Raw genomic sequence first — 27,907 nt, 5'->3', positions numbered from 1 at the left:
TTGTGGTGGTATTGAAACAAAGCAACACAGGAGGAGAAAAATATAACCCACCAAATAAGTTTATAAACGTGTTATGGATGAGCTCAAGGATTACTAGATCCCCTTCATCCCTTCACAATCCTAATTAAGCTAGTAATTGCTTGCCAGTGAATTATATCTATATATTACCTTGAGTTATCTTTCTGTTTTAGGCAAAATGAAACATTTATCTAGATGTCTGGAAGAATAATTCTAAATTCATATAAACAAAAAGTACATTAGCATGATTGAATAGATTAAAGAATTGTTAAAAATAATAAGACCCTACACAACTATCCCTGTGAAAGTGACCGTCTCAAAATCAAAACAATCAAACTAATCAATAATCATAATGATAGTTCCAGCCTCCAGCCATGTCTGTACATATCTCATTTTAGCTTGAAGTGTTAATATCACAGTCACTTCCACCATTTATCAAGAAAAATGTGTAACCTCCTCCCTCTGCAAAATAAGTTAAAAAAACATGAATTCAAATGATATAATCTTTTTTAATATTTAGGGAAGAAAAGCAAGTCTTTAAAAAGTTACAATACCATTTCCAACTTGAACCTATGGACTCTCCTCGTCTGAACTAACATAATCTATCCTCCTTTCAGCTATAGCTGGAAAAAGCCGCTGACGAAAATCAGAAGGTGATGGGCGTGTATCGGACGAAGACGGTCCTCGTGAAGTTTCTTGTTTTATAGGTTTTGCTGGCTTCTTTTGTGCATCTCTCACTTCCTTACATACTTTATCCAGCATTATCAAGAAGTCTCTTACTACTACAAACAATCGCAAGCCATCATCCTTCGCAGCATTCCCGTGAAAGTAATCGCCCGTGCTCTTCACCAGAGCCATGATTTTCTTCTCATCTTCAAGCAGTTTCTTAACATCAGCCTCAGCGTTCTTGACAAAACTTTCCACTGTCTCACAAAACCCTCTATCGTCCTCAACATTCTTCAGGTTTTTGTTTAGTATATCTTTGGCTTTCACAAGACCGTGGCCAAGTTTGGCAGCAGTTGCTGTTAAGCTGTCGGCGTCTAGAACAGATCCTCTTTTAACATTAGCAAGCTCAGTGCTCAAGTGTGAAACCATCTCAAGACCAAGCTCGCGATAGTGGTCTTCTGTTTCATGAAGCTCGTCCGTTTTAATATTAGACAAACTTTGGCTCTCTTTCGCCGCTCGAGCAGCTTTTATGCCCTCAGAGCGGATAATCTCTTGAACAACAAAGTGTAAGAGTGTAGTCTTGCCGTCTGTTCCTTTTACATCAGATAATTTCAAGAGTGTATCAAGTTTAAATGCTTGTGCACCACCACGGTATGTTCCATCGTTCATACGGTTACCAGTTTTGAGAACAGCTTCAAGAAGTTTGTGGAACAGCCGGCTGTTTCTTAGTTCCTTACAAGCAACCTGACATTTCAAATGAATTATAGTGAGAGGATGCACGTTACAGTTACAAAAAGCATTGAGTTTGTGTGCGTGATGGTGCTCACTCCTCACCATTAAAACTGATTTACAATGTTCACCAGCATTTCGAATGGTGCACTTTTAAAATCAATGGAATAATAAATTGAAACAAGTCGAACTCATAAAGTTTCATATTAATCAAAAAATGTTTCGTACTAGATGTGTATATCTTACCATGTAGGCACGTATTCTCTTTAAAGTTTCATATTAATCAAAAAATGTTTCGTACTAGATGTGTATATCTTACCATGTAGGCACGGCTACATAACATGTATTTGAAATATATGAAACTATAAACTACTTGATGCACAAAAATTATTAATCTAAATTTTCTAAAATTTTGCATTCAAAACAAAACAAAACAAAATAATAAGTGTCAATTTAGTGGTTGGATTAATGAGAAACAAATTCTATTAGAAGATGTTGAATTGTGCGAGTTAAGTAAGTTTAACAGATAAGTGAAATGATCACTAACCCTGTTTTTGTGTAAGTATATTCGACGACTACACGCTCAAGCCATTCTATGATCTGATTTACATTTACTTGAATATACGATTTTTATTTCATACCGATTAGAAAGAGCATGAGCAATGCAACTGAAGGGGTGATGCAATTTAGATCATACCTCTAAAACTGCAAAGGACTCCATAGTAGTAGTGAGCTCCTCTTTAAATGTACACATAAAAAGCAGTACTTCCATTCGCTTAAACGCAGAGGGAATGTCCACCATGGCTTTCAGGAAACGGTCAGCAGGCCCAAGTTGAGACAGATCGCCATTAAAAAGTCTAAGCTTAAGTTCTTCGTCTGATGTCGGTGCCATCTTCAACAAGGTTTGAAGGAATTCCGACGGTAGCTCATTTCCTGATCAGCCAACGACTGGTTAGAAAGACATCATACAGGTGGAACAAGAGATGCCTAAATAATTTTGCTTCTAAATTTCTATGTATACTTTCATCATGTTCAATCAGTAAACCAAACAAGGAATAACTTAGTTTGCTCAAAAGAACCTAATATCCCTATTACAGTTATCAGCAATTTCTTGGGCAAACTGAAGGAACAAGAACTCACCTTCATAAAGTGCATCACAAACTTCTTCCATCGTCACGTTCAATGCGCGCAACAGAATTAATAAATTTTGTGCTTTCTTTTTGTCGACGATCTGGATATATTGAGGTGAAGGGTCTTGGGAGGAGGAAGACTCCTTCTGCCGTTGACCATTGGACTTATTCACAGCATTATAACCAAAAAGTGTCTCTATCATCTCTTCATTAAACCTATCAAATTGTCATTAAGGAATATTAGCAGCTATTCATAAATTATTGTCCATGCTCAACAAAATAATTTTTGGATTTGGTCCTTACTGGAATGATCCTGATTTGATCTGATTCCAAACCATTGATTGATTTGAATTAGCTGGAACCTTATCCCAGAAAAATGGCTTTAGTTTGGCTTTAGAAGTATCAGCTCCACCTTCTGCACCTGCTTCAGCATTCTCTGTAGCTTTTGGTGGAGGTCGAGGAGGAGCTCCACCACTCTTAGGAGGAGGAGGAGGTGGACGAGGACCAGGTTTAGCACCAGATGGTGCTGGCGGTGGTGGGGGAGGAGGACCGGGTTTGGCACCAGGTGGTGCAGGGGGTGGTGGGGGAGGAGGACCGGGTTTGGCACCAAGTGGTGCAGGGGGTGGTGGAGGACTAGGTTTGGCACCAGGTGGAGCAGGGTGTAGTGGAGGGCGAGGAGGAACAGGTTTGGCACCAGCTAGTATTGATTGTGGTGGTGAAGGAGTAGTAGGAGGTCGAGCACTAGCAACACCAGACTGTCGAGGAGGAGGAGGTGCAGCAGTAGAGACGACAGTATTACCAAAAGGTGTAAACGAAGGCGGCTCATGGGGAAGAGGATTCATCCTGCCTGGAGGAGGTCTTAAAGGTGGCATTCCAGAATGGATAGTTCCCACTCTCCCAGGAGGAGGATTCAATTCAAATGGCGATCCGACAGCAGTAAAAGCTCCCATCGATTGATTTCCTTGCAGTGAGGTCTTCTTGTTGTCTCCTAAATTATTACTTGATGACTGAAATCCAAGCTTCTCCCCTTTTGTCGTATTTCCAAAAGCATGATTGGAAGGACCTGTACAATAAAGTCAATGTCACAACAAGTGTAACACATTAACAAAGTATGAATGAAATGAAATGTAATATAATAATATGTACCAAAAGAATAGTCATTCATGCTCAAGCTGAGCAAGGGCCTCTCATCATTTTGTCTAAGCCGGCCAGCCTTACGAAAGCATAAAAAGAACAATGCTGCAGCTATAAATATCACCGATATAGTTATAACTACAGAAAGAACAACTGTTGTTTTATTACTATGGTTATCTTCCTTCCCGTTCGTGTCAGAAGATGGAGGAGCAGAAATGTCTGCAGCTGCTGGCGGTGTCAGTTTTGGGAAAAATGAGGCCGGTGACAAAGGAGGAGAAAGAGGATTAGGAAGTAGAGGCGCTGGAGCGGGTGATGGGGATAGGCTGGGTTCGGGCAATGGAGGGAGACTGGGTTCAGGTGATGGTGTGAGACTCGGGGTAGGTGATCCAACTGCGGGGCCTAAACCAGGTGGTTCTGATATGAGCTGGAGCAAAACACGGCCTGGATTTCTTCTAGGAATACTGGATGTGGAAAAAAGATATCCCGTATTAGTGACATGCCATATCTTGGAATCATCCTCTTTGCCTAAGACATGTAATAGAAGATTATTTTTTCTCAAACAATGAAGAAAGATTTCCTTGATTTGAGGATGGCAAGCATTAAGCAATTTTTGGATATCTGCTTGAGCAACTGGTCGAACCGTGGAACTGACTTTATTGGTGCCGGCAAACAATTCCAGTAGGAGGCATAAATCATGATATTCATCCTCTTTCTTTAAATGAATAAAATCTTCACAGCAAGTGGTCCTAAATACCTTTGCCTGCAGTCATGAAACTTGCAACTTTTAGAGTTTACGAATTCATTGATTGAAACAATGGAGCACATAATGTTAAACTTCATGTTCCCTCAAGTACGACAAATGACCAGGAACAATCAATGATCTGTAACTTAGTGTCAAGTGACCTTAGCAACAATTACATAAGAAAAGTTATAAATTTATCTTTCTAAATAAAAATAAATGTTCGTGCTAATCATGTAAAAGGTAAGAGAATTTCAGAGTGCAATCTGGTTGAAGCAGAAGCTTTAGATGTATTCATAGATTATAGTATCATATTTCTTCATCAAGTTCATGTGTTTCCCATGTCAATATAGAACATGTAAAAAATTAATTACTGGAAGATTGTCTAATGGAATGCATATACTCAAGCAACCAAATAGCATTATAAACTAAACTTTGCAAATATAAGATCTCTGGTGATCGTTAAGATACTCAGAAAATTAGGTTCTGCAACTAATAGCTGGGAACATACAGACAGAATGCCAAAAAGAGGACGAGAAAGTTTAGTATCAGAACTCAATGTCATGATGGAAAGTAATGGAAAAATAACAACTCTAGTACTCAATCCCGTCTAAACCATTTTTTCACATGAAAATAGTTATTCAGAAGATAAACTTATAAGTAAGACCACCCTTTTCTATCATGCCACCAAAATTCTGACTAAAAGTGCAAACTAATATAACTGTATACGGGTAGGTACAGTGGTTATTAATTAGATTTAATATGAATAACATGGCCTCTATTTGATAAATTTTCCTGACTGGCAGTGCTGATATTCATAGTTGGACAGTACGGGAAAATAGAAGTTGGTCCAGTTGATAAGGAGTTATCTCATATCCTGCAAGGTCGTGGGTTCAACTCCCGCTGGGTAATCTATAAGTATCTCTGCCAACGCTCTCTGAGCCTCGAGGTCTGCCCTGGTGAGCCCTGAGACCCAACTCACCTAAACTTTAATCTAAAAAAAATAGCTGGACCGTACATGATATAGGCTCAGTAATAGAACAGCTTAAGCGGAGGCTCGCTCGACCGAATAATAAGACACACCAAACTATTATTTTTATTCAGTAGTCATTTAAAACCCCTAATTTTCTAACTTCCAAATTTATGTACTCTCCGCTTTTTTGTCATTTCAACTTCAAAGCAAACAAAATCTATATGCATACAAAGCTACCAATATCCAAGTAACCAGTGAAAGGAGTCTTACCGTGTGCTCATCTAACAATCCAGATGCTGAATCAAATAGTTGTCTAACAAAACCATCTTGTGTTTCCTTCTTTTCTATGGAGCTAACTGCTGCTACAAGTTGCAGAACTAAAAGAACGCAAAAACTAAACTTTATGACAACCATATATCTCTCAATTCCCATTAACAAGTGCTTGATATTTTTCTCATCTCATCAAAGAACTACACCCCCCCAAAAAGAACAACCCTACAATCCCTTCGTCACTAAGAAACACAATTTTTAATATCCACCACGAACCCACTTCAATTCCTTAGCAGAACACAAGAATTATACAAAACCCACAAAGGATTTCTAATCAAGATCAAATTGTCAGAATCAAACACAATTGAAATCAAACCCGTGAAAAATTTCCCTCTTCAACAAAGTTTCAAACTTTAACTGAATCAGATCAAGTAAAGACAAAACCCACCAGAAATAACAATGAAAAAAACAAAAAGTAACAAGAGGGTGTTGGAGCATCAAAATCAAAAAGTACCCTCAAGAAACAAACAACCCTACAAATGTAAAATACAAAGTTGAAGTCAATAGAAAGATTCAACAAAAGGGTATTTGCGTCAATGAGGATCCAAGCTAAGCAGCCACAAAAACAAGTAGTATTTGTTTTGTTGACTGTGAAAGGTTGAACGCAGCAACGTTGTTTTGTGTAGAGACCGTGTTGTACGAAAGGACCAAAAGGAAAGAAAAGGGTGTTTTTTGGGGAAAACAAGGAAGTTTCTTAGAGAAGAGAAAACTACGCGTAAAAGACCGTCTTAGGAGGAAGCAAGAGGGGTTCTAGATTCGGACATTGCCAAGCTGCTTATCACTCAGTCTTCGTTTCGTGCTAACCTTGATTTTTAAATTCATTCAAATACTAAAAAATAAAAATAAAAATAAAAATAAAAAATAAAAAAACATATATTCTCCCTCCTTCTTTGATAATTAAAAGGAGAGTAAAACCGGCATTTTGGTCTAAAGATTAAGGCTCTGTTTGGTAAACCCAAAAAAAGAGCTTTTAGCTCTTAGCTTTTAGCTTATAAGCTCATTTGACAAAAAAAGTTCTGTTTGGTACAACGAGCTTATAGCTTATTTCAGGAGCTTATAAGCTATTTTTCAGAAGCTACTTCAAGTAGCTTTTGAGCTTATAGCTTTTAGCTTCTCATTTTTTCTTCCATATTTACCCTTATTATTCAAAGCAAAAGCTATCAGCTAATTTTACCAAACACTTCAACTAGCTTATCAGCTAAAAGCTATCAGCTAGCTTATCAGCTAAAAGCTATCAGCTAGCTTATCAGCTATCAGCTAATTTTACCAAACAGAGTCTAAGGGCCCGTTTATTACGGATTAAAATAAAAGGGATTTTAACATAAAATAATTTAAACCCGTTTGTTACGGATTAAAATAAAAGTGATTTTGATATAAAATAATTTAGAGATTATATTTTAGAGATTATATGAAAAATCAGAATCTATTTTGCGTTTGTTTACTGTAATAAAAATCACTTTTTTTAAACAAATAATCTAGTTTGTTTGGATACAACTATATAAAAAGAATTTTTTTGTTACAAAATTAGTTCAATCTTTTAAATTATATTTTCTCTCTCCTCTAAAAAAAATCTATTTTATTTTAAGCTGCTCCTAACAGCTTCTCGTTTGAAGCTGTTTTTAGATTATTTTTAGATTCTGATTTTTTTTTAAAATCTGTAACAAACGGATACAATACTCTTAAAAGTGATTATTTTTTAAAAATAAGTGATTATTTTCTTAAAAAAGCTACAACAAACGGGCTATATATTTTAGAAATTTTATGAAAAATCAGAATCTATTTTGCGTTTGTTTACTGTAATGAAAATCACTTTTTTTAAAAAAATAATATAGTTTGTTTGGATACAACTATTTTTTTTTTGTGGTGTCCAGGGTTCAAACCCCAAACCTTGCATATATTATGCATTGTCCTTAACAATGAGTTAAGCTCACGGGGACTTGTTTGGATACAACTATATGAAAGGGATTTTTTGTTACAAAATTAGTTCAATCTTTTAAACAATATTTTATCTCTCCTCTAAAAAAAATCTATTTTTTGAGAAGCTGTTCTTTTGAAGCTGTTTTTAGATTTTTTTTTTTTAGATTATCATTTTTAAAAAAAAGATGTAACAAACGGATGCAAAACTCTTAAAAGTGATTATTTTTTTAAAATAAGTGATTTTTTTCTTAAAAAAGCTATAACAAACGGGCTCTAAATACAAAGTAGTCTTTGAATATGCACTTTTGCTATCAGTTAGTCCATAACGTTAAAAACTTTTGTTAACTGATAAGATGACAAATGTTTGTGCCGACAAACTATATGATGTGTCACAGGGACTAAATTGAAAGTAGAAAATCAAAAATCAAATCCCTAAATCTTAAAAGTATGGATGTTCATGGTGTGGTTTGAATTGGTTTTAAGACAAAAAGTCATCCAATTCAAAATAAAAATTACACGCGATACAGTTCGATTTGGATGACTATTCAAAAAAATCTATTATGATCTGATCTAAATACATGTTGTTTAATTTGAATCAGTTTTTGAATATCCAAAGTACGACATGTAATTTATTTTATTAATATTAATATTACACATACACGGTAAGATAAAAGTTTGTTGTAAAATATAACACAAATATATTAAAAAATTAATATTACAAAATGAAAATGATCGATTATATTTAAAACATATAAAATAGTAATAATAGACAGATACTTCCTTCAAAAAAAATAATAGACAGATACTACCCACACCCCAAATAATCCAAGTTACACCCCAAAGTTACTAATATATCCTTTATTCATGTTCACTGCACATTAATTATATATACGTAAATTCAGTTTACATAGTGTATGTAAACTCAGTTAATTATGTATACGTAAATTCAGTTTACATAGTGTATGTAAACTCAGTTTACGTAGTGTATGTAAACTCAATTTACATGAGTTAAGTAAACTGAGTTTACATACACTACGTACACTGAGTTTACATACACTATGTAAACTGAATTTACATAAGTAAGTTAAGACCGAGTTTTAGTTCATGTAAACTGAGTTTACGTAGTTTATGTAAACTGAGTTTACATACACCAAGTAAACTGAGTTTAGGTGTATGTTATTCCTTTTTAGAATATGTACATAAACAAAATTCACGTGAGATCTATATGTAAACTTAAATTACGTTACCTTTCTACATAAACTTAAATCAAACAAATCGATGTAGATAGACAAACGTGAAATTAACAACAACTATAAACATCCATACATCATAGAGCAAACGATAAATAGAAACTTGAAGAAATTTATGAAATTCACTTACTTGTATTAATCGAGTACGTATCAATGGAAGATATGTTGATTCAATTGACGATTTTTGTAGGTATTGATTGCATATCCATGGTGGTTTGTGGGTGAAAAAGGGGTGAGGGTTCAGAATGATAGTAAAAGAAGGGTTTTTAGAAATTTAGAAGAAGAGGGTAATTTTGGTATTATTGTAAAAATTTTAAAAAATTTGGGTGTAACTATGATTATATGGGGTGAAACTAGAAAGAGTCGTAATAATATGCATTAAATTAATGTAATACATAAGATTAAAAACCAACAAGCAATATATTAATGCAATATATAATACTAATAAAATAATAAATAGGTATTAAAATTTACTTTTGCGGTTTGGTTTGGTTCGATTTTAAAAAAGAGATCTGACATTCTCTTAGCGGCTTTTACAAAACAACATCCAAATACATCCAAACATATTCAATTTTTTGTGGTTTTTCAATTTTTTTAAATTGATTTGTGGTTTTATTTTGTATCAGTTTGAATTTGTACACACCTAAATAAAAGTAATTAATTATTTATTTTACAAATTTTTTATTAATACAACTCATTTTTTATTTCATAAAAAAGTAAGTCATGTAAATAATATCCTTCATAGGAATAAAAATAAAAAAGGAGACATTCAAAAATAAAATTTAATGCGAAATATTTCCGTTATGGAATTTGAACTCCCATCCTTAATTATAAGATTTTCACAAATAATTATTAAGCTTTAAATGTAAGAAGAACCTTTACAAAGTTTTACATACATTGATGATTTCTTTAGAAAATATTAATATTCATATTTAATAATTATAAGCAATTATTCTTTAAATATGTAAAATTAACACATAATCCAGACAAATTTATTACTTCAAATCAGCGTGCATTAGATTGGGTGGACAATATACAGAAGGAAAAATGAACTCAAGCATATGACGAGGGTCGTCGATGGGGCCAAATGACAAGCAACATCGTTGAGTCATGGAACTCTGTGTTTAAGGGAACACGCAACCTACCTGTTACACCTATAGTCCAATCAACCTACTATAGGTTGGCATGTCTTTTTACCGGAAGGGCTCAAGGTGCGTTTGCAAGGGTAGGTTCTGGAGACGTGTTCAGCGAACATTGCCAGAATGTGCTTAAGGATGACATTGTAAAGTCCAACACCCATCATGTCAAACAGTTTGACTGGCAGATGTATACCTTTTATGTTCGTGAGACTGTCAACTACAGGCAGGGAAGGCCAATGGAAACTTTCAAGGTTGATCTACAAGCGAGGTGGTGTGACTGCGGGAAATATCAAGCCTTACATTTGCCTTGTTCCCATGTCATAGCCGCGTGTTCTTCTTTTCATTATCACTACATAACCCTTATTCCAGATGTGTGTTCAAAAACGAGAATGTTTACGCGATCTACAACAAAGCATTCAAAGTAGTCCACAACAAGAGTTATTGGCCCCCATACGAAGGTCTTAAGCTTAATCCAAACATGCAAAGACTAAAGAAAGGTCGACTCAATAGTACTCGCATTAGGACTGAAATGGACGAGGAGGTGAAAGAAAGGACACCGACACCGAGACTGTGGGTTGTGTCGGCATCCCGGTCATATTAGGAGAAATTGTCCGACCAATAAAAAACGCAAGTTAATATCGTTATATATTATGTGTTCAACCAATCTTTTATAAGTATTTATATGACTTGTTTTTTTTACCTTTAATCAAATTTCGTCGTTTAAAGAAATTAAGCAGTTTTTTTATATTAATTTTGATTTTTATTATCTTAATTAAACAAAATAATATACGAGACAAATCAAACATGAAATGTTGTTTCATTTAAAATCAAATTAAACATTCAAACACTACTCAAATCAAGTAGACATGATTCAAAAGAAGTAGAAATATATGAAAAAATGATTGTGAATTTGGATGAATGGTATGGTGAATTTATAGTGCCAAAAAAAGGAAAAACGAAAAAAAAATTAAAAATCCATTACGGCCAAACCAAATGGCTTTAATGAACAAAAAAAAAAGCCAAGTGATGGCTCTGTATGCTGGCCAGGAAAAAGCAGCCCATTACCGCCAAATAAAACAGCGGTAATGGGGAAAAAGACAAAACAAAAAGAAAAACTTTCCCAAAGTGGATCATTTTGGTATATAATTCTCATAGGGGTCAAATGTTTCATTTTTTTTGGCATTAGGGTCGGAAAAAAAATTCCAAAAGGAATGGTTTGTCGCAATGGAATGGAATCTTGGTAAGAATAATATCGAAAAACACACAGATCACTGACCTATTTCTCTATAGAGTAGCTGTGTACATGAGATTTTAGAAGTTTTGAAATTCTCTTGATTGTGGTAAAGAATGAGTCACACTTATTGCCTCTCAGATCAATTCAAAGAATGAGTTTAGCTTAAACTCATTCTTAGCTTAAACTCGTTAACATTTCCTGGAGTTATGAAATGTTGTTATATAAGTTTAAGGTTGTGTCTATGGTAGGCCACAAACTAGAGGGATCTACAAAAGACCAACAATGTCAATTTTTTTTCCTTCCACAAGATTTTAAGGTGATCCCTCCTAATCAATTTGTTTTATACTTCGAATTCGTCCGGATTACGTAATCCGGACATTATTTTGTTTTTCAGATTTCCTAATCCAAAGGGTAAGTTTGTCATTTTTACAGGACACGTGAGTATGATATAGGATGAGAAAAGTAATAGTCTAAACATATTCCTCAGACATTTCATTGAAAAAGTCATTCTATTATCTAGCAACACAATTCGAGAAACTTTTTAATCTCACATTCTACAAACTCAAACGTTGTGTGATTTTTGAGCTAATATGGGTCATTCCTATACTCTATTTATATGTTCCTTGTCTCTCTCTTAATATTATCTTGTTAGATGATGTAAGAGGAGCTTACATAGCGGTTGAAAGTTGGGCTACCAAAGAGGGTCCAATGTTTTCCCACAATTAAACTGTGGCTAAACATTTAATATTTATCATGGTTTGGTTGTGGCTAAATTGTGCCCTAAACTGTTAAGTGTATGTTTGGTTCCATTTCTAGAGGGTTTGAACTTAGGACTATTTATGAAGGTTTAAAATCCATTCTAACATGTTTGGTTGCTTTCATGTATAATTGATTTTGTCTCTAGAATTGATTCTAATTGAAGTTAGAATTTATAGCTTTTGATTCTATAATTGATTATCAATATCGACGATGTTTATGAATGTGAAGGTGTTGTATTTTTATCCAATTGTAAAAGCCCTTGGAAATCGTGATAAAGCACTACAATAGAGTGTTTATAGAGGGTTTGTAACATAAGTGTACAAATTTTTTGGGTCTCACTGCTTGAGAAGGTCTAATATTGAAGACATCAAACGCCTGCTACAAGTATGAGAGGCACATGGCTTTCCAGATATGTTACATTCCATTGCTTGTAAGCATTAGCAATGGAAAAATTGTCCAATGATATGAAAATACCAATTTTTTTAGGAGATCATGGCAACCCAACAATCATGCTTGAGGTAGTTGCCTCTTATCTTGTAGATTTGACATCTTTTTTTTTTTTTTTTTTTTTTTTCACTACGAGTTAAAACAATTACATCAATGTTATAAACCTCATCAACATGGTTTTCAATATTTTGGAAGAAGCATCAACTGTAGAGTACATGATGAATACAACCCCGCATAATACGGTGCAATATCTGATAGATGCCATTTATCCCGAGTGCTCCAATCTCGATCTACAATTGTACGCATTTCGTCATTTTTTTTTTGTACATGAATACATTGAAGTATATCGTGTATTCATGCATCATAATGCATAACATGACTGTCGAAGACAAATGTGATACATATTATGACAATTTTGATTCTGATCATGTTGATAATGACATTCTTCTATTTGCCGAAGTATCTATTGGTCTTCACCCACACTTTTTAGAAACATACATCCAAAGGAGAACACATATTCATGAAAAACAAAAGCATCGTCAACTTCAAATAGACGTGTGTGTTTGGTTTGGCGGTGGCGAGAATTGATTTTAATAGAATTGAGTTTGAGAGAATTGATTTTGGTTAAAAGTGAGTTGGATGTGAATTGATTTATGTTTGGATACACTTTACTAAAAGTGATTCTTATGAGTTGATGTTGTTTGGATAGTTTGAATCAAAATTGATTTTGAATGCAAAATTACCAAAAGGGGTATTAATATCTATTTAAAATTAGACTTCATTTTTCTTTAATAAACTTCACTTTTATTTTATATAATGGTTCAAATTTATGTTGCATTATTAAGTCAATTATTTGTAGATTAATAAAACTTTTAAAACAAAATGAAAATTGTATTTTAGTAAATAAATTAAAAAATGAATACTGTATTAAAAACTTTTTTGCATAGATAGTTTAATTTGATTTAAATATATTATATTATTATTTTTTTGATTGAAAATTATTATTCCAAACACTATTTTTTTTTTTAAAAGAACCTGTCAAAATTCAATGGGAACTTAATGGGCTTTTAAGCCCAATTCCATCTTCTTCCCTAACCTAGAAGAGAAAGAGAAAGATTATTGAAGCTTTTGCAGGTTGCAGCGCTGCAACTGAAGGCTAAAGCAAGGTCAAGTAAACAAATATTGAGGAATGAAAATCTTCACTGTGGCCGTTGATCACAAACTTGTTTACAACCTTGTAGGAAAATGATAAAGATGCCATGGGTACTTTCGGAATAAAAATCTGTCACCAAAAAGTAAATCTCCAAAACGTGGAGCCATTGCCGCAGAAGCTCCAATATCTAGCTTTGAGTGAAACCACGTTTGAGGCCTAAACCACGTTCAACAGAATCGCGTTTGTAGTTTTCCAAACACTAAAAAAAATTGCGAAACCGCGTTTGAATTCATGAACGCGCGTTTGAAGCCACAAAACGTGGAACCAAACGAGTACAGTGGAGCATATTTAATGGAGTAATGTTTAAGACAAGAGAAGAACGGAAATTAATTTTTATATTTCTCATTGTTTTGTATTTCATGTCATTTTGTATTTCTCGTCGTTACGTATATATTTTTTTTTATAAGTTTTTAAATATTTACTATATTTTTTCATAGATAAATTATATTTTAACAAATTTAAGATTGTTAGCCACCATATAAACATACATACTCTCCATCTACTTTTTTATTTTTTTAAATAATTTTGCTCCACCTCAGTTTCTGTACCAAGCTTAAATTTGTTGGAGGACCACCATCTTTGTTTGGGATACAATGAGCATACCGACAACTTTTTTTAGCTACCCAAATATCATAGCACTTTTATTTTAATATATTAATAAAAAATATTTGAATTAAATTAATTTTGAATCAATTAATAAGTGAAAAAAAAAATGGTGGGATCAAATCAAATCATAGCTCTTTTTTTTTTTCTTATTGTAATTATGGTTAAGATTGTGTTGCTTAGAGGCCGCTTAAATACAATGTGGCTATTTGAGTCCACAAAAATCAACTCAAACTTGATGTGTTGAGAGTGTTTTCAATTTGGGAGTGCAACTGTACTCGTGAGCTTACCTCAGTTGGTTGGAACAATGAATAAAATATGCAAGGTCTGGGTTCAAACCCCGGCCGCTACCAAAATTGGGAGTGCAACTTGTTACTGTTACCTATGTATGTGTGTCTCCTATCATTCTTTGGAGCCTCGTTCGAGTGTGGCTTGGAGGCTTACGTGTTCAATATTTTTGCTCAGAAACCACCCTTTAGGGTTTCAGATTCTTCAGCAACCCTCAGAGTGTAGTGCTGTCAGAATTTGTAGTGTGCTCCTTTGGCCTTAGGCCCTCCTTTGCTTCAATAAAAAATAAAGAGTCCCGTGAGCATAGTTCAGTTGGTAGGACAATGCATTATTATATGCAGGGGCTGAGATTCGAACCCCAAACACCCCACTTAATCACTTTATAAGGTGAATTCTAGCCTACCTGACCAAAAAAAAAGAAAGAAAGAATGGAGTAATCTTGTATAATCTGACTGCATCAAAATTTCCCAGAAAACATAAAGCTAGCAAATGCCAAAGGAAAACTAAGAAGGCTAAAAATAAAAAAGGAGAACTCAAGAGGTGTTTGTAGGTGGGCATAAAAGGACCTGAAACACTGCTGAATTGATGATGTGTGACCACAAATACAATGGGTTGCATTGCATTGCACTGCACTTCACATGCCACCCAAAAAGAGTTGGGTATTTGAAGGACATGACTCATGAGACACAATCTAAGTAGTTGTCAACTTTTATCAAAAGCAAGAGAATAAAAATTTGGCTTTGTTACATGGGTCCCAGCCTTGTAACTATCTATCTAGCAAAAGAAAGAAAATGTTGACATGAAGGAACGCTTGAAGCCTTTGTATACACGGTAGAGGCATTTTCTCAAACATGTATCGGGCATGCATGAATATTTATAAAAAATATAAAAAAGTGGAGATGCGGGGTATCGATCCCCGTACCTCTCGCATGCTAAGCGAGCGCTCTACCATCTGAGCTACATCCCCATTTGATATTTCTTAACTCGATCACAATTTAATAATAAAAGACCCAAGTGAAAATTGAATTGAATTGAATTCGTGTGTGTAAAAAGGCAAACTGAGGATGTCAACCACTGGTCCTATTCCTATATATTAAATTTTGACTCTGAAAAGTACTACAAATAAATAAATAATTAATTCAAGAATAATAATAATAATCTTCCACATGCCTTGCTAGGAAGGGCAGCAATGTAAATTCAAATTAATTTCTCTAATCTCTACTAGTATCATACCACTTTTGTCAAATAAAATGACAAAACGGTGTGTTTTTTTGCCGACATAAATGCTACCTTTATATTTATAGGCAAGATTTGAACAACATGTGTGAGATTGTGACATGGAATAATTTCTGAACTACTCTGTACTATTTTACATTGAAAAGGAAATTAGCAATGTGGCATTGTCAGTAAGTATAGTAGTGCAATGCAACATGGCTATCTGAGTACCAAGAATTTTTTTACAACTTTTTGGTGGAGAATATAAGTCAGTTTCATAAACATGGCCAAGGAAGAAGCCTCTTAAAGGGGTCAATGATAAAGGACATAGAATTCAGGTGAGTACCAAGAAGTGAATGGAAACACCAACTACTTGAATTGTATCATGTGATGTGCGGTGGTATAGTATGGTATGTGATGTGCTTTCACTCCATCTTCCCTTTGTCAGAGAAAGTTGGGTGGTGCTTGTTTTTCTCCCAAAGTGAAAACCAACATTCTTAACTCCCATCTAACGCAACACAAAGTAGTACTAGTACTTGTTTAATTCTTAGGAGGTTGGCAAAAGTTTGGATTTGGAGGAAGTACAAATTAAACTCTCATATACAGACATCAGACACGACACAAACACATGAGACATCAATTTAAGAAAATGACATAATTAAATGTGATTATATATGTCAAATACCATAGATATTCGACATTGTAACAACCCTAATTCGAGGAGTATATATTTTTCATTGATCCTAGTCAAGCATAAAAGAAATCAAATAATATGACGGTTATTGCTTTATTTTTTCTTTTATTAGTATGGAACATTTGAAAAGGACATCTTATTAGCTTCACCAAAGTTAGTTAGGCTGTCCTTGGATATTTGATAATAATAAATTAATTTAGGGGGATCTAACTAGTTTTACTTAACACTTTCTTCTTTAAGAGACGGTTCTTCACACCACACCTAATTATGATGATTAAAGATTCTATTACCAAATACTTTACTTAGTTGGGGGAAGTTTGATTAAACTCATATGCTATGAAAGGACAACAGAGTTGCATACATCAACACAACATTGATACGACATAACACGTATCAGACACTAACACATTTTCAATATGATATGTTGGTCATTGATCTATAGTGATGCTTCTTTTCATCATCTCATCTAGGTACCAAGACATCAAGGAGAAGAAACACAAATTATTTGTTATATTTTTTCTTCATAAACTAAGATTTTACTTTTGTCTATGCAATATTACACCACTTTTAAATGTAAACTTATTTATTTTAGTATTTTAACCGATGTCCCAAGAATACTCGTTGGCATTTTCCTACAATAAATAATCTCTAAAGTGTAAAGTTATGGTTATGGATTATATATTGAACGGTACTCTTTCTTCCTGCTAAAGCAACAGTTTGATAAATTGTTAGCTTGCAAAACAATCCATGACCCTACACTATACTATTGAAAGTGTCACACAATCTCTCTCTCTCTCTCTCTCTCTCTCTCTCTCTCTCTCTCTCTCTCTCCAGTTGAGAGATTCTGCTTCAAATGGTTACCAAAATTCAAAACCGGCCTCCATTATCACTCACACACACATCTCCAACCCCACTACCAAAAACACGGCTAATTGCCACACTTAAATAGCCACGTTTTTTGTTTAGCCGTGAATAACAAATTATATCTATTAAAGGGGCCACTTGCCACACTAATTTTTCTACAGTTTGTTTTGACCGTGGCTAAGTTTTGACCCTGTGGACAAAAAGAAGAGCGCGTATAACATTTTCATTCCCACACTTTTTTTGCCCCCAAAAATTTCAGTCCACTTTCATGTTACGCGCCAGAGAACCCCACTTCTTCTTTCAATCTTTATCCCATCAAAAAACCCAAAAATCAGTTCAGTTTCTAATCCCATCTTCAGAAAACCCAAAGTCATGCCTTTCTTCAGAAAACCTAATCCCATCTTTCTTCCCCAAATTGGCTTGTTCCTCTCATCAGCAAACCCCAAATTAGTTTAGTTTCTTACCATCCTTTCTCGCCAGTTCCAATTCGCCGTACAAAATTTCTCAGTAAGTTCGATTTTGCCCTGCACAAGTTCCAATTTGTCGTACACAAGTTCTATTGTAAGCTTTCTCTCTATATTTTTCTATAATTTTTTTAGTAACCGTGATTATTACTCTTATTTATGACTTTATGGGTTGAATTTTGATATTAGGGGTTCGATTAAAAGCTTTCTCACTTTCTCCTTCTGGTTTTGGTAAGCTTTCTCTTTCTCCTTTAATTTGTTTATCATGCTGATTTGTGTTTTATGCCCTTTTCTTGTTGTTTGGTTGCTGAGAAATTTGTAGAAAATTGCATATCTTTGAAATTAAATATTTTTTTTTGTTTAACCTTAAACCTGTTTGGAAAATTTGGAACATGTTTCTGCCATTGTTTTTTTTTTCTTTTACAATTTATGGTGTTGAGATAATTTCATATCTAAAATTAATTTGTATTTTTCAAAAGTGGTCTAGATCTAATTTTTTGATTTAATCTCTGGTTTAGGTTGTTATGAGCTAATATAAGAACTCAATTCATGTTACTTTATTTTTTCGTACGGACATACATATTTGTCTCAGGATAAATCTACAAATAATTGGCTATTTAAATAGTATGTGTCTTTAATGAATTTTAAAAACCAACCTTTCAATTAAAAGAATGGTGTCGAGAGATTTTTGTTTGTTCAATCGGTTGCAACATTTTCATTAGAGCTTAGAGTTTGAGTGTTTTCAGGTGTAGGTGTTCTTATCAATTAGTATTCTAGTTTTTTATGTCATTCTAAAATTGGTTTGCATTTCTGCGTTTTTGGTGTGGTCTTGATCTTGGGATTTTACAGGCTTCAAGCTGTAACTTTTTCAGCTCATTGGTTGTTGCGCCAAATTGCTTTGTTTGCATCTGGTTTGTGTGTAATCACATGATTTATTTAAGCATTATGTGCTTGCTGCAACTGGTTTGTCTGTTAATCACACGATTTAATTAATCATTTTTTGCTTGCTGCATCAACCTCGGGTTATCTTGATCTGGTTTTGTCCTTTATGGTTAATAGATTTCAGTTTTGTATATGGTGTTATTATGTTAACATAATTTGGTTTCGCTTTGTTCGCTGAGTTTAGTGAGTTGTGTATGACTTTTGACAACGACCTTGTGCTATTGTTACATTCATACATGATAGTTAATTTTCCACTTGTACTATATTTAAATGCATCGAACGCTAGATTGTGTGAAATTTGACTAATTATATACGAATTTTTTCTGTTGTTTTTGTCTTTGTCTCATATATGATAATGACAGTTTAGCAGGGTGAAGAAATTATGTGGCTTGAATAGTGAATAAATAAATAAAATGACCAAATGTGAAGCGTCGTAGGGTCCCCAAATTTTAAGCTCATACCATTTTATGTGAAATTTAGCCAAAGTGTCAATGTATACCTGCAGCTTGCCTGTTGTGGGTTGTGATCATGCATGTACAATATTGCTTTTTGGACATTTGAGATTACAACCAATTTATCTATCAATTTTACTTTGCTTTAAAGAGGCGTGAAGTCATGGACCTTGTTGTGTGATAGTGTTTTTGGGTAAGTGGCTGCCAAGTAGAGTCTGTGAGGTTTTGGTTTTTTTTCCTTCTGATATGTTAGCTGCTACATAAGTAGCTGTTATGGTTTTTCTCTGCCTTGTGGTTGGGCTCTCTGTTGCGCTATTTGTTGCGCTATCTCCTTCAATTTTGTGGCAGATTTGGTGTTTTGTTTTTGGGGGTAGGCTCTTATTGTTTGGTAGCTGGCTTTTTAGTGTTGTGGTGCTAGCTTTTGTGGGGCTTGTGTCCTTTTTAGGGGGCGTGAGTTTTTTCCCTGCTGTTGTAATTTTTCGCACATTCGTCACTTCTTGTGTCGATGTTGTTTAATAAGTTTTGCTGTTAAAAATAAAACCTCAGGTACCACCTTTGCAAGGCCAGTTCCACCACCACACGACAAACTCTTTAATTTGATATTATTGTTTTTCCTTTTTTAGTTATTATCTAAAAGTATATGTGGATTGTATTTTCTATCTTAATCCCTCTGGTTTGAAAAGAAGAGGATATTGGTGATCCAACATTCAACAAGAGGATAAGTAAAATAAGATCAATGATTGTTATCAACATGATTTAAACTAGTATGTCAATGTACGATACTATTTGATTTGTTGTATATTTGCAGAACACAAGCACAATTGAAGCACTTGATTTACTACACTCGTAACAAGACAAGCTTCTTCAAAAGGATTTTGGGTTAGTATTTCTCTCCTTTTGCTGTAGCTATTTGAAATTGATGCATATAGTTTTATTGGTTTGTTTGTTAATTGACTAACTTAACTAAAAAATAATTTACTCATTGGTTGCCCGTATTTATAGAAAATGAAATGCACAAAGACAAAAATTGTTGTCCATTTGTTAAAGTACGTTGAATGTATAACACTATTAGACTATTACTTACATGTGTGATTTATTTATGATTAATTAGTTGAAAATTTAAGTTTTAAATCTTATATTATTTTCTGGTCATATCTGATATGTCTATGATTTTGGATGAATACAATCTTTTAAGAGCCAGATCTGGCAATCTGTAAAATTTATTTTTTGCTCACAAAAAAAACATTCTACTGTATTTTTTAGACATAGCATTTTTATATGCTTTAATTGTTATCATGTTGACCATTTCAATTAAAGGTAATGATAACATAAAATGTAGTACTATTAGTTTTTTTTTAATAAAATTCATATAGCACTAGACTGTCTATTTTAGCGCCTCTAATATTTTTGTCACGGCTTTTTTTTCCCTTTTTAATTCCACAATTATTATGTTCAGAAATTGGTTTACGATGAAAATTGGTTTAATAAAAATCATATAGCACTAGACTGTCTATTTTAGTGACTCTGATATTTTTGTCATGACCTTTTTTTCCCTTTTTCATTCCACAATTATTATGTTCAGAAATTAGTTGAAAAATTTAAGTTTTAAATCTTATATTATTTTATATGTTAATTGCTTGAATAATTTCCTTAAAAATTCAAAACAGATTTATTTAATTATGATTGATAAGAGTTGGATTGACAAGCCAATAAAATCTAAAGAGTACCTAGCTGGGGTTGTCCAATTTTTGGACTTTGCCTTTTCGAAAGCAGCAATCAATGGACAAATACTGTGTCCTTGTATTAGTTGTGGATTTGGTAACTTGGGTAGTAGAGTCGAGGTGTTTCACCATCTCCTTCAAAAAGGTTTTCCTAGCAAGTACACATTTTGGAACATGCACGGGGAAGAAAATGTTCATCACAATGTCGAATTAGCAGGCCAAGTAGAAACACCGCCAACTAGACAACCTCCAATGCAAGATATGTTAAATGATGTCTTTGGTGCCTTTGTTGATCAAGAAGGAGTTCAAGATTCAGGGACATCAAATCTTCCTTATAGCGAGCACCCGACGAATACAGAGAATATAGGTAATGAGGAGTACAAAAAAATTAAGGCGTTGATGGAAGATGGGAATCAAGAACTCTATCATGGATGCACAAAATATAGCAAACTATCATTCATAGTTCGTCTCTACCATATAAAAGTTTTATGTGGTGCAACAGATAAAACATTTACGATGATCATTGAGCTTCTAAATGATGTATTTCCACATGCTAAACTACCAAAGTCTTTCTATGAAGCGAAAAAAATGGTGAAAAGGTTAGGTTTGAGTTACGATAAGATCCATGCTTGTCCGAATCACTGCATGTTGTATTGGGGATCACCGGAGGATGAGAAGAGAGATGAATGTAAGATATGTCATACGTCTAGATGGAAATCAAATGAAAATGATGGTTCTTCAAACGGTGTGATGAACGGTACAAAAAAGAAGCAGCAGCCAGCAAAAATATTGCGATACTTCCCACTTATACCAAGGTTGCAAAGGTTATACATGTCTTCTAAAACTGCAGAGTTATTGAAATGGCACGCTTTGGAGGAAAATCCGGATGGATTGTTAAGGCATCCTAGAGATAGTAAAGCATGGAAGGAGTTTGATTCACTTTATCCAGAATTTGCTTTAGATTCTCGTAATATCAGACTTGCATTATCTACTGATGGTTTCAATCCATTTGGAACTTTAAGTTCTAATAACAGCATTTGGCCTGTGATGTTGTATGTTTATAACTATCCTCCATGGTGTTGTATGAAGCCAACTTCTCTTATAATGTCAATGATAATTCCTGGACCTAAGATGCCTGGAAATAGTATTGATGTTTACTTGCAGCCCCTAGTTGATGAGTTAAATAAGTTGTGGAGAGGCGTGAATACTTATGATTCATCAACTAAGGAGATGTTTCAAATGCGAGCTGCTTTGTTTTGTACAATTAGTGACTTTCCTGGTCTTGATAACTTGTCTGGTTGGAATACACACACATTGAATGCTTGTCCATCATGTAAGTTTGATACAAAATCTCAAAGGCTTAAATTTGGTAAGAAAAATTGTTTCATGGGACACCGCCAATTTTTACCAATTGATCATAAGTATAGGCAAAATACACAATCCTTTGACGGATATGTGGAGTTTAGAGAGGCGCCTACTCCAAAGTCAGGTTCACACACACTAAGACAAATTGACGCTTATCAAAAAAAGGTGCGCGATGAGGGCACAAGTATGGTTGGCCCGCGTCAATGGAAGAAAAAGAGTATCTTTTGGAATTTACCTTATTGGGAGCATAATCTTATCCGCCATTGCCTTGATATGATGCACATAGAAAAGAATGTTTGTGACAATGTATTGTTCACGGTGCTTGATGAAAAAAATCGAACAAAGGACAATCTGCAAGCTCGTAAAGACTTGCAGTTTATGGGAATCCGACCAAGTCTTCATCCCTTTCCTAATTCCACCAAGTTTCCTCAATCATGCTTTAAAATGAAAAGTAGAGAGAAAGACATGTTCCTAAAAATTCTTAAAGATGTGGTTTTTCCAGACAGTTACGCATCAAATATTTCTAGGTGTGTTGATACCAAGAAACGCAAAATCTCGGGTCTAAAGAGTCATGATTCACATATTCTGATGGAGCATCTTCTACCAATTGCTTTTAGAAAATCTCTTCCAAAAGAAGTTGCTTCAGTGTTGATAGAGCTATGTAACTATTTTAGAGAAATATCATCCAAGGTTCTTGATGTCAAGAATGTAGAGAAATTACAACAACGGATTGCTCTGACGCTTTGCCATTTGGAGATGATATTTCCCCCATCTTTTTTCACTGTTATGGTTCATTTAGTCATTCATCTGGGAGAGGAAGCAATGATTGCTGGTCCAGTGCATTATAGATGGATGTACCCTGTTGAAAGGTATATTAATTTTTTATTAACTTGATATTGAACTGTAATGGTTAACTTTAAGTTGTACTCACCTCATTTTGTTTCAGGACCCTTGGCCATCTTAAATCATATGTTCGTAACAAGGCTACACCAGAAGGTTGTATAGCTGAAGGATACGTCATGGAAGAATGCCTTACAAATGTTTCAAGATATTTTGAGGATGGTGAGATTGAAACAAGGTTCAATCGACCAAGACGCAATGACGATGATAATGTGGTTGATGCTAGTAGTGAGTCTACTGTTTTGTCAAATCTATTTCCAGCAATGGGCAGGCCTATTGGAGTTGTCAAAATTTTTTCACTTTCACCCTTGGATAGGATACAAGCTCACCGCTATGTGTTAACTAATTGTGAATTAGTTGACAGATTTCGTGAGTAAGTTCTATATGCTTTGACTAACGGTAATTTTTTTATATTAGCCTCACTTTCAATACAATTCTCAATCATTGCAACATTCATCTTTTAGGAAGTTTAAAATTGAGGTATCTAGGATGCATCGCGGCAAGAGAAACTCGTCTAAAATTGTGGAAGATTACGTTCACAAACACTTTCACGAGTGGTTTGAACAATATGTAAGTATATACAACGAGTTTCACTAAAAATATTCATGATATATACAAGTGACATAATACCTTTCAAAATATAATAGGTTGCAAGCAATGATGACCCAGATATATCAACTGAAATTGGTTGGCTTGCAAGAGGACCAAATAATATTGCAAGGAGATTCAATGGGTATAACATTCGTGGATTTAGGTTTCGTACCAAAGGGAAGGAGCAAGGTATGAGAACTCAAAATAGTGGTGTTGTTATGTCAGCTATTACTAAGAGCTTTTCAACAAGAGGGGAACCTATTGAAAAATCAAGTGATGACATGTATTATGGGAAATTGGTTGACATCATAGAACTTGATTACTATGGTAAGCTGAGGGTTGTGCTTTTCAAGTGTGTTTGGGTAGATACTAGACCTAACAAGGGAATTAAGATTGATCAATTTGGAATACCAAGTGTGAATTTTTCTCGCTTGATACACACTGGTGTGAATGAAGTAGATGAACCATTCATCCTTGCAACTGATGCTAGAATGGTATATTATGTTGATGATCCATTTGAAGAAGGTTGGTCTTGTGTAAGTCATATGAAGCCTAGAGACATATATGATATGGGTGATGTTAACTTAATGGACTCAGAAGAGGTGATAATGCCAGATATACCTTTTTGTGAGCAAAATGTGGAGAACATAGAAGACTTGCAATTAGTGCAAGAAGATGACAATGAACAAGAGCCAAATGTCAATGAAGAAGAACAAGAACCTGATGAGCCAAATCTTGATGAATATCATAATAACTGTAGTGATGAAGATGATAATTTCATGTTAGAGTAGTTTAATTATATGAACATTTTGTGCTTTTCTAATAAGCTATAAGTCATAGTTTATTGTGCTTTTCAACTCAATTAAGGTTTATGAACTTTGTACTATTTTTCTTATATATTGACCTGTTTATCATATGGTATATTTATAATATATTTTCATTCCATGTTTTAGCAATTTTTTTTAGCAAATTGTGCAGATATTTGATTTGAGATGAAGTCAAAACGCAAGTCTTCAGGAAAAGATATGCTAGAAAGGTTACGACGAGGGCTAGAAGTTCAAGTAAATACGGAAAATGAAGTTCATCCACAACACCAACAAAGTAACAACAATCAGTCTGGCCCTTCCTTAATTCGAAATGCACAACACCAACAAAGCAACAACAATCAGTCTGGCCCTTCCTTAATTCCAACTGTTCAGCCACAACACCAACAAAGCAACACCAATCAGTCTGGCCCTTCCTTAATTCCCATTGGTCAGCCACAACAAAATGTCAGTATGACTAGTAGTCCATCCCATGATGACACATTTGACGATGATGACATGTTTGACCCTCCCTTAACTTCAAACGAAGTTCAGCCACAAAATCAAAATGAGCCTCTACTTGTCAAAGTTAAAGGTAAAAATTTAATATATGTTATAAATATTAATTTATTTGGTGATTATCTTGTTACAACATATTGACTAACCTTTATTTGTCTCTATTGGTAGATACATGTACCAAAGAAATTATAACTCGAAAAATGGTAGCAACTGAGGTTTGGCATTTGGAGAAGACAAAAAAAATTATTGTGGAACTCAACAAACGTGGACAAGGAGACGATAATGGTACAAACTTACTTGTGAGGTTCTTAGGCCAAATCGCTAAAAAGTCAGCCTATTGTCCTATATCAGTTGAAAGATGGGATGAGATGTCTGAAAAATGTAGCATAGATCAATGGCAGTGTATTGAGGTTCTTATTTTGACTTTGTTATTTTTGTTTGTTTGTTGATGTACCTTTTATATCAAAATATTGACCTTTAAATACATTTCTAGAAACATTTTGAGTTTGACTATGCTGATGCAATCAAATGGGTGAGGAGTACACTAGGGGATAGATGGAGATCCTATAAATATAGCTTAAGGAATGCATACTTCTACCCCAAGAAAACTAAAGAAGAAATACTTTCTAAGCCACCACCTCCAGGTGTGGGTCCTGTTGAGTGGACTGCTTTTGTGCATCACTATAAAAGTGACAAAATGAAGGTACATATTCTTTATAGAAATTTATTTTACAAGTATTCTTTTAGAATCTATAAAGATACTAAAATGCCCTTATAATATGTCTTTGACACTGAGAATATTTATTTCACAATCTCATATTCCAAAAAACTTTATGTCATACAAGTATTAACTATCATAGTTTAAAATTGTAGCGACAAAGTGAGAAGAATACCGAAAATCGTAAGAAGCTTAAAGTCCCACATGCTGGTGGTAGTAGGAGTAACGCAAGAAGGGGTCGTCTAATGGTAAGTGGATTCAAAATATATATGTATCCCAACAAAGTTGTTATTGATGAGTTCTTAATATACATTTTATTTATGATGTTAGGAACAACAATTAGGAAGGCCTGTATGTCGAAGCGAGGTTATTTTGTCAACTTTAATAAGGAATGATGGAAATTATGTGAACGAAGAAGGAAAAGCTATAGCTGTAAGTATACTTTTGGGTGTGTTAAGTTGATTAAATGTTGTGCATGTAGTATAAGAGTTGCACATTATTGAAAAATTCTGCGAACTGATTACAAAATCAAAATTCTGCAAATTGATTGTTTAATGTTTATATGGTTGTAAGCTGATTGTTTAATTGAAAAAGATTCCGCAAATTGATTGAAAAAGATGGATGTAAGTATACTTTAAGGCGTGTTGGCTGATTATATGTTGTGCATGTAGTATAAGAGTTACACATAGTTGATAAAATTCTGCGAACTGAAGTTTGATGTGGACCTGAATGTAAGTTCGTTGTTTAATTGAAAAGGATTCTGCAAACTGATGGAAAAAGATGGCTGTAAATATACTTTTGGATGTGTTGGTTGATTAAATGGTATGCATGTACTGTAAGTGTTGCACATGAAACTTATTGTAAAATCAATATTATGTGAACTGATTGTTTAATGTATACCTGAATGTAAGCTAATTATTTAATTGAAATTCTGCAAACTGATTGAAAAATATAGTTGTATGTATACTTTTGGGTGTGTTGGTTGATTAAATGTTGTGCATGTAGTACAAGTGTTACACATTGTTGACAAAATTCTGAGAACTGATTGTAAAATCAAAATTATGCGAACTGATTGCTTGATGTATTTCTGATTGTAATTTGATGGTTTAAATGCTCATTCTACAAACTGATTGTAAATAAATGAGCTTTTTGTAGAATTTTGTTTAACAATCAGTTATGGTTTTTTTAAACTCATTATGCTCATTCTGTTCAACATATATAAAAGGAAAAGATACTGCTCATTCTGCTTCATCAAAATTGTGCTTTTTTTGTTTGCTCAATGTCATCATACTTCATGTCATGGTTTAGTGACTTGATATCTTTCTCATTATTCATATATAAACAATAATATTTATTCCTAACAGGAGAAGATTTCAGAGAGTTTATCTGAAGACAAAGAACGTACCGCCACAGTTGGTGTTTCATCAAAGATTAATGCATATACTGATGATGCTATTGGAAAAGTATTTGGTGATGAGCACTCGGGTCGAGTACGAGGTTTGGGTTTGGGGGTTTGTCCAACTGTTGCTTTTGGAAAGCGTAGGCATTTCACAGATTTTATTCAAGTTGGTAGCTCTAATGAAAAGAATGTTGAAGACTTACAGAAGCAAGTAGAAAGTTTGGGAGAAAAACTAATTGGATATGAAAAGACTAAGGAACAGCTTACACAGGCTACAGAGAAGCTTACAAAAACAACTGAGCAACTTACACAAACGACCGGTCAACTTGAACAAACTCAACATCATCTGGCAATTATGCAAAAGTTCATGCAACATAAATTTGGTGATGAGTTGTCTATGTTCATCAATAATGTTCCTCCATCTTAGTTTTCACTTATCAATGTTGCACTCTAGCTTTCCACAAGTACAATATAATTTGTTTTTTGAAGTTAAGTAGTTGGAGTATTATAATTGTTAATTAGTTTATCTTTATGCTGGGGTCAACTTTTGTTAGGTTTTTTTTATTGCATCAACTTTTGTTAGTTATTATCAATTATATATGGAATATTTTGTTTGTTTTATAATTGTGTTTATTATTGAGGTTAAAACACCAAAGTAGGGTGAATGAAATCAACCTGAAATTATTTTTTT

The 27,907-nt window shown here is 34.0% G+C and overlaps 3 protein-coding genes and 1 non-coding gene across 7 annotated transcripts; 2 read left to right on the top strand and 2 right to left on the bottom strand.

Moving 5' to 3' along the window:
• Positions 1–185: 185 nt before the first annotated feature.
• On the bottom strand, positions 186–6,517 carry LOC146931828 (uncharacterized). The gene is made up of 7 exons (XM_085703415.1): positions 5,660–6,517; positions 3,690–4,437; positions 2,847–3,606; positions 2,554–2,759; positions 2,111–2,346; positions 573–1,428; positions 186–480 (listed from the first exon to the last, which is right to left on the bottom strand). Exons 1-6 carry the CDS (start codon positions 5,819–5,821, stop codon positions 589–591), a joined length of 2,952 nt encoding a protein of 983 aa, XP_085559541.1. The 5' UTR covers positions 5,822–6,517; the 3' UTR covers positions 186–480; positions 573–588.
• Positions 6,518–15,463: 8,946 nt separating this feature from the next.
• On the bottom strand, positions 15,464–15,536 carry TRNAA-AGC (transfer RNA alanine (anticodon AGC)). The gene has a single exon. It is a non-coding gene; the product is annotated as a tRNA-Ala (tRNA).
• Positions 15,537–17,567: 2,031 nt separating this feature from the next.
• LOC146931826 (uncharacterized) lies at positions 17,568–24,691 on the top strand. 4 transcript variants are annotated; one of them, XM_085703412.1, is made up of 7 exons: positions 17,568–17,849; positions 17,996–18,037; positions 20,009–20,079; positions 20,868–23,155; positions 23,233–23,559; positions 23,651–23,756; positions 23,834–24,691. In XM_085703412.1, exons 4-7 carry the CDS (start codon positions 20,880–20,882, stop codon positions 24,566–24,568), a joined length of 3,444 nt encoding a protein of 1,147 aa, XP_085559538.1. In that variant the 5' UTR covers positions 17,568–17,849; positions 17,996–18,037; positions 20,009–20,079; positions 20,868–20,879; the 3' UTR covers positions 24,569–24,691. The 4 variants fall into 4 exon arrangements, with proteins under 4 accessions (XP_085559538.1, XP_085559539.1, XP_085559536.1 ...); XM_085703413.1 differs by having other exon boundaries at positions 18,656–20,079; XM_085703410.1 differs by having other exon boundaries at positions 17,568–17,903.
• On the top strand, positions 23,834–27,840 carry LOC146931825 (uncharacterized). The gene is made up of 6 exons (XM_085703414.1): positions 23,834–25,175; positions 25,268–25,509; positions 25,593–25,802; positions 25,973–26,065; positions 26,148–26,249; positions 27,182–27,840. The coding sequence occupies exons 1-6, from the start codon at positions 24,770–24,772 to the stop codon at positions 27,641–27,643; spliced, it is 1,515 nt and encodes a 504-aa protein (XP_085559540.1). The 5' UTR covers positions 23,834–24,769; the 3' UTR covers positions 27,644–27,840.
• Positions 27,841–27,907: the final 67 nt, after the last annotated feature.

The sequence above is a fragment of the Medicago sativa genome, chromosome 4 (assembly GCF_051527215.1).
Source record: "Medicago sativa cultivar Bolivia chromosome 4, Bolivia_mono, whole genome shotgun sequence".
Lineage (NCBI taxonomy): Eukaryota > Viridiplantae > Streptophyta > Magnoliopsida > Fabales > Fabaceae > Medicago > Medicago sativa.
The sequence above is the reverse complement of the archived record's forward strand: the minus strand, read 5'-3'. Positions and strand labels throughout refer to the sequence as shown.